Source organism: Mandrillus leucophaeus, unplaced genomic scaffold (assembly GCF_000951045.1).
Source record: "Mandrillus leucophaeus isolate KB7577 unplaced genomic scaffold, Mleu.le_1.0 Scaffold153, whole genome shotgun sequence".
Lineage (NCBI taxonomy): Eukaryota > Metazoa > Chordata > Mammalia > Primates > Cercopithecidae > Mandrillus > Mandrillus leucophaeus.
Window position 1 is genome coordinate 2,385,803 of NW_012101510.1, and position 6,530 is coordinate 2,392,332.

At 58.7% G+C, this 6,530-nt stretch overlaps 1 protein-coding gene across 1 annotated transcript in view; it reads left to right on the forward strand.

Annotated features, from left to right (window-relative positions):
- Positions 1-6,530, forward strand: part of MYO15A (myosin XVA) — a 67,266-nt gene that overhangs the window by 2,873 nt on the left and 57,863 nt on the right. Inside the window, exons 2-7 of the mRNA XM_011975303.1 lie at positions 6-873; positions 2,926-3,008; positions 3,610-3,673; positions 4,478-4,587; positions 4,931-5,005; positions 5,215-5,309. Of these exons, the coding sequence (XP_011830693.1) occupies positions 6-873; positions 2,926-3,008; positions 3,610-3,673; positions 4,478-4,587; positions 4,931-5,005; positions 5,215-5,309 (1,295 nt within the window). The remainder of the gene's footprint in view (positions 1-5; positions 874-2,925; positions 3,009-3,609; positions 3,674-4,477; positions 4,588-4,930; positions 5,006-5,214; positions 5,310-6,530) is intronic.

Sequence of the window (6,530 nt, forward strand, 5' to 3'; positions counted from 1 at the left end):
CGGGAAAGCCCGCGAGAAGCCGAGGACTCAGAGGTGCCCTGGACCGTGCCCCCGCTGGCCCCCATCTGGGACGTGGACATGTCTCCCACCCAACGCCCACCCTCCCCCTGGCCAGGAGGTGCAGGCAGCCGCCGAGGCTTTTCCAGGCCACCTCCTGTGCCGGAAAACCCCTTTCTCCAGCACGTAGGCCCTGTGCCATCCACCACCCTCCAGCCTGAGGATGCAGCTGCTGGTATGACCAGGGTCTTCCTGGGCAGACACCATGAGCCGGGTCCTGGACAGCTCACCAAATCAGCTGGCCCAACCCCTGAGAAGCCTGAAGAAGAGGTCACCCTGGAAGACCCCCAGCTGCCAGCAGAGACCAAGCCTCCAATCCCAACACCTCCCAAGGATGTCACACCCCCCAAGGATGTCCTCCCAGAGCAAAAGACATTAAGGCCCAGCCTCTCATACCCACTGGCTGCACGTGAGCAGACCAGGGCCACATGGCCACCATGGCACCGCTGGGGGACACTGCCCCAAACCGCAGCCCCCTTGGCACCCACCAGGGCCCCAGAGCCCCTGCCCAAGGGGGGCGAGCGGCGCCAGGCAGCCCCTGGGCGTTTTGCTGTGGTCATGCCTCGTGTGCAGAAGCTGAGCTCTTTCCAGCGAGTTGGGCCTGCAGCCCTGAAGCCTCGAGTCCAGCCAACCCAGGACCCCAAGCCAAGAGCCTGGGGTCTTCGCTGGTCCTGCCTCTGGCTTCGGGCAGATGCCTGTGGACCCAGGCCACGAGTAGACGCCCACCCCCAGTCCTGCCACCTGGGCCCTGGAGCCGCCTGCCTCTCCCTTAAGGGCTCCTGGGAAGAGGTCGGCCCCCCAAGCTGGCGGAACAAGGTATGGGGACACAGATTACAGGGAGGGTTTGAGGGTTCTGGCCTAGAAAACAGGGCAAGAGAGACAGCCTGAGGAGCCCTGTGCAACCTTGGAGAGCGGCTGCCTGCTGGGGCCTGTAAGTTGGGGAGAACAGTCCCTCCCAGAACCTCTGGAGGGTTGAACAAGGGGATGCCCAGCACAGGCAGGCACAGGACAGAGACGTGGGAAACTGCTTCCAGGTCGCTCTGGGGAAGGATCTTTGTTCATCTCAGCCTGGGCCCTGGGCAGCCCTGCCCTGATCCAATCTGGGTGGCAGGTCTGGCCCTAACTTCCCCTCAGAGATTTTAGCCAAGCCAGATGTGAAACTGCAGGACATGCCTATCCATCCTGTTCCACCACACATCCAGGTCTGTGCGGTTCCTCCTGTCTCCTACTGACCCTGCCCCAAATTAGAGCCTCCTCTTTCCTCAAGGTTTTTGCTGCCCTTTGAAGTCCCCTGGGCTGCAGGATTCTGGAATAGGTCAGGGTGAGGGGCTCAGGATCCAACACTCCAGCCTCCTCATTGCACAGAGGGAAAACTGAACCAGGAGTCCTTCTGGAACCCCATGTCGGGTACAGGGTAGGCAGCCCTTCTGAGGAGTGCCCAGCCCATGCCTGGCTGCCACACTCAAGGTGGAACTCGAGCCTGATGCTGGGTGGCCCTTGGCCGGGGTGCGTGGTCACCGGAGCCTCTCCCGGGATGCTGGGGTGGTGGGCGGGGCAAGCAGGGGCGGCAGGTGCGTCTCAGCCTGTGCAGACCGTGCCCAGCGGAGCGGGCAGCCAGCCGGGCCCAACAATGGCAACTGGGGCAGCCTGGCTGCTGGGGGGGCCCTGGCCCCGGCGGCGGGTGCCCCATGCCGTGTGGGCTGCAGCATTGCGGGAGCGGGGCGCAGGGCGCCTAGGGGTGAGGGGCAAGGATGCCTGGGCCCTCCTCACCCTGGAATACGTGAGTGGCTGAATTATTCAGGGTCTGAGGCTGCTGGCAAGCACGTGGGCAGATGGGTGGGCTAGAGGCCAGGGCAGAAAAGGTGATACTCGCTGTGCCCTACTTAGCAGCCCAGTGACAGGCATGCAGGCCTCCCTCCTGGTGTCCTCTTTCCTCGCCTGCTCAGGGTGCTGCTGGGATTGGAGAGGCTGAGGGTGCACATGTGTGTGCTCCCAGTCATGTGGATCCTGCGCAGGCCTGCATGCCTGAGCATGTGTGCACGTGTGTACCATGGCCAAATGACGAAAGCTAGTGTATGAGGTCTGAGCAGATGTGGCATCCCTGGGGGTCAGGGTTGTTTGCCCACCCTCTGCCCATGTGCACAGATGTGCGTGCAGAGAGGAGACCCTGCAGCCCAAAGGTGGCATCAGAACTTCCATTCTCCAGACCCGCAGGGTAGGGAGGGACCCAGCTGTGCACCCAGATGTATGTGCCAAGTGGACAGGTAGAGCATGTGCCTGCACACTATGTGCCTCCAGCCGGGCCCCACAGGCTTGCATATGTGCCCACAGGCCTAAAAGAACATCTGTGTGCCTGGGAGTTGTATGAGCTGTAAATGCCATTGAGTGTGGGTTCATATGCAGGTGTCCACACATTTTCCCCGGGATGAGCATGGGGGTGTGGTGCTAAGACAGTCTCCATCTCTGCCCTCCTGGAGGCCCCATGCGTCAGGTCACAAGTGTCCTTTTGAGTTGTCACACAAACCAACACATGGGGTCTGCTGGTGCTGGGACAGCTGCAGTTGGGAGGGAGCTGGCACGTGCACCCATGTACCTGCTCATGCCTTTGCTCACCCCCCAGGGCAGGACACTTAGGAGCTCATGGGAGCGCCTGCCTGGGCACTGAGGGCATGCGTGTGTCTCATGTGTGAGGGTTGCATGCAGGTTCCAGGGGCCACAGCATTCTGTAATGAGGAGACTTGCAGGACCCACCTGGCCTTGGGATTCCCTCCCCAACAATGGTAGCAGGCCCCAGGTATGACCAAGCCAGGGGCCAGTGGGGGCGGGGGGCACCCTTCAAACTGCAGACACAGTCTCTCTCTCACACAGATGCACTCCATCCGAAACCTGCCATCTGTGCGGTTCCGCGAGCAGCACAGGGAGGATGGCGTGGAGGACATGACACAGCTGGAGTGAGTGGGCAGGGCTGGCGGGGTAACAAAGTGTCACCATGGGGTCCCCACCCTCCCAACCAGAGCGGCTCCTCCTGCAGTTGCCTCTCACCTCCCAGGACATTTTCAGAGCCTCAGTCATGAAGTGTCACAAAGACTAAATGTGGTGTGCTTTGTGAGTTAGATGGACTTTGGTTCAAATCCTAGCCCCACCACTCACTAGCTGGCAGACCTTGGACAAATCGCTTTGCTTCTCTGCACTTCAGTTTCTCATCCACAAAATGGGAGTGGGATGGCTGTGGTGAGGATGCCGGCACATTGGAGGTGCTCAAAACAAGAGGGCCATGTTTGTCAACATCATTATCTAATTATGGTGATTACGTAAGAGTGTCCCCCAAACTGCCAATGAAGTAGGTACAATGATTATCATACCCATTGGACAAATAAAGAAACAGGCACAGACAGGTGAAGTAATTTGCCCAAGGTCTCCTAACTGGTTGGTGTCAGAAACAGGACTTGAACTCAGGCCTATCTGATCAAGGCACTGCGCTGAGTCGGGGAGGGAGACTCATGCCAGAACCAGCCCTGGGGGCGCTGACAGCTTCTCTCTGTGCCCTTCTAGAGACCTCCAGGAAACCACTGTGCTGTCCAACCTCAAGATTAGATTTGAACGGAACCTCATCTACGTAAGACCTAGGGCTGGCCCTGCCCTGGGCCTAGGTCAGGAAGGCAGCTGCCTCCTGGGGCCGGGTGGGATGCACAGATTTCTCTTGTGGGCCCTAGCCCCTGTGGCCTCTGGTTTGAACTCTGAGTTTCTGTCACTTCAGCATAGAATGCCAGAGCCTAGAACTAAAATCTGAAGTCTTAAAACACAGTCTTAGAATGGTGGATGCCAGAGGCAGAAAGCTGGAGACAGAGAATCCAGAAATACGCGACACCCCCACCACCCGGGACCTGACAGATAGAACTTCCAGAGTCCTAGAATCCATAGACCTGGACCCCAGAGTGGGGACGGTCAGAGGGGTTGGAGGGGAGTCTCTGACCTCACAATGACAGAACAGAGGGCCAGGGGCCCAGAGCCAGTGTGGAAGACAAGGACACCCGGAAGGGCTCTGGCCACATCAGAATCCCCTGAGTTCCCCAACTACCCACTCCAGGCAGTGGAGGTTTGCCCTCAACAGGAGCCAAAAGTTCCTGGAGCCTGGGTCCAACTATGAACAAATGAAGTAGGCAGAAGCCCACCCAGGATCGTGGCTGTGGGGTTTTACTCACTCCAGACTCCTCTCAGCTCAGCCTGCTGCAGTGCCTGAGATTCCACTGTTAGAGCACATAGCCCAGCAAGCTGGTAGAGGGCTCTAGATGGGAATCCTGAGTCCAGGCAGCCAGATATCTGTCCGGATGGAAACAGGGAGCCAAGCTTCCAGCGTAGGGGAAGGAGGGACACAGGTCTGCAAGCAGCCATGACGCTGAGGCCACCGTCTGCCCGGCAGACATACATCGGGAGCATCCTGGTGTCGGTGAACCCATACCAAATGTTTGGAATCTATGGGCCGGAGCAGGTGCAGCAGTACAATGGACGGGCCCTGGGAGAGAATCCCCCGTGAGTGTCTCAGGGGCGGGGCGGGGCTGCCGTGGGGTCTCTTGGGCCCGTCTTTCCCCTACTGTGGGAGCCTGGATCCCAACTGCACCCCAGCCATGAGTCAGAGGTAAATGGGGAAAGGCAGCCCACCTACTCAATCTGACAGTCTCTCCCCAGGCAGGGCCGCAGCCACAGGTTGGAGGGCACTGTGGTTCAGACCAGGATGGGGGTGGGAGCATTCCCCCAACAGGGTGAGGGGTGGGCCGGATTGGCTGTTTGGCTGGATACGGATGCTCCCTGCCCAATCCCTGGGAGGTTTGGGAGCTTAGAGGCAGGGGCCGGCTCCAATGACCTTTTTCCCCAGGCACCTCTTTGCTATTGCAAATCTCGCCTTCGCCAAAATGCTCGATGCCAAACAGAACCAGTGCATAATCATCAGGTGAGCGGGCGGCCTTTACGTGGAGGATAAATGGGGGACCTTAGGTAGCAGGCCTGCATCTGGCCAGAACTGCTGTGGGAACTTGGAAGATTGCCTGATACCGCTGGGTTGGCCTGCTGCACATAGCCTCTTGCTTCATGATGGGGGTCAGGGTGCACCAGAAGAGGCAGTGAAAGGTTGGAACTCACTCTGCCCCTTTGCTTGGTCAGTGGAGAGAGCGGCTCTGGCAAAACTGAGGCCACCAAGCTGATTCTGCGCTACCTGGCCGCCATGAACCAGAAACGGGATGTCATGCAGCAGGTGAGTCTACTTGTCTCCCCAGGACCCTACGTTGAGCACCCTTTGATAAGCACACCTCAGGTACTCCCCAAGAGGCATGGCTCCTTGGCCCACTAGAAAGATGGGGAGGCTGAGTTCCAGAAGGAACTTGCCCAGAAGGGGGCCTTGCCCAGGGCTGCTTTTTCTGCCCCCCGTCCCAGGGGTGTGCCTGCCTATGCTTCCGTGGCAGCTCCTGGTTCCAGCCCTCCAGGTCCAGTTCACAGTGGAGACCACATAGGGAAGGGGAGTCATCCCATCTCTCCCACCTGGCCTCACTTTCCTGGTCATGGCCCTGGGGCCACCATATTCTCACACTCAGAAGCTATGCAGCCCCCAGCTATCAAGAGGCAGGGCAGGCCTGAGTGTGGGTTAGGCAGTAGATGCCAAGTCAGAGTCTGCAGGATGGGAACTTTGCTGATAAAGACAGTGCTAAGCTCTCTGAGCCTGAGAATGGTAGAACCCCATCCGTTCCCTCAGTAAAGATCTACTGAAGACCTACTGTGTGTGAGGCCCAGGCTAGGCACTGGGAACGAGTAGCGGCAACTCAGGCAAATGTTCACACCCTCATGGGAACTTTAGTGGTGGAGGCGGGAAGAAAAATATATATACACTTATATACAAGTAAATTATATGTACGTGAAAGGGTAGATGGTGAGTTGCGGAGGAAAAAAGTGGAGAGAAGGGTGGGGAGTGTTGGGGGTTGCAATCATAAGTGTGGTGGTCAGGGTAGGCTGTACAGAGAAGACAAGAGAGTGGGCTCTGGGAATGTCTAGGGGAACAGTGAAGAGGCAGAGGGAGGAGTGCCTGCAAAGGCCCTGAGGTGCAAGCAGTTTGGGTCCAGGTACAGGTCAAAGCCAGCCAGCAGCCTACAGAAGACAGACTGGGGTGTGAGAGAGAGAACTGTCGGAGGGTGACCCCAGACATTTGGTCTGACCCACAGGCGGCACAGAGGCAGGCTGGGCAGTGGAGGGAAGAGCAGGTTTGTTGAGAAGAGGTGTCTGCTAGGCATACGCACAGAGATGGCAGAGAGGTGATGGATGCATCACCAGCCTGGAGCTCAGGAGAAGGCGGGGCTGGCCTGCCAGCTCAGACTCCAGAACCACAGACCCAGACTTCCCCAACCCTGGGGCCCACGAAGGTTTGCACATGGCCACAATGTCCTAGCCAGTGGTGAACCCAGCAAGGTGATCCTGGGGGCATAGGTGGG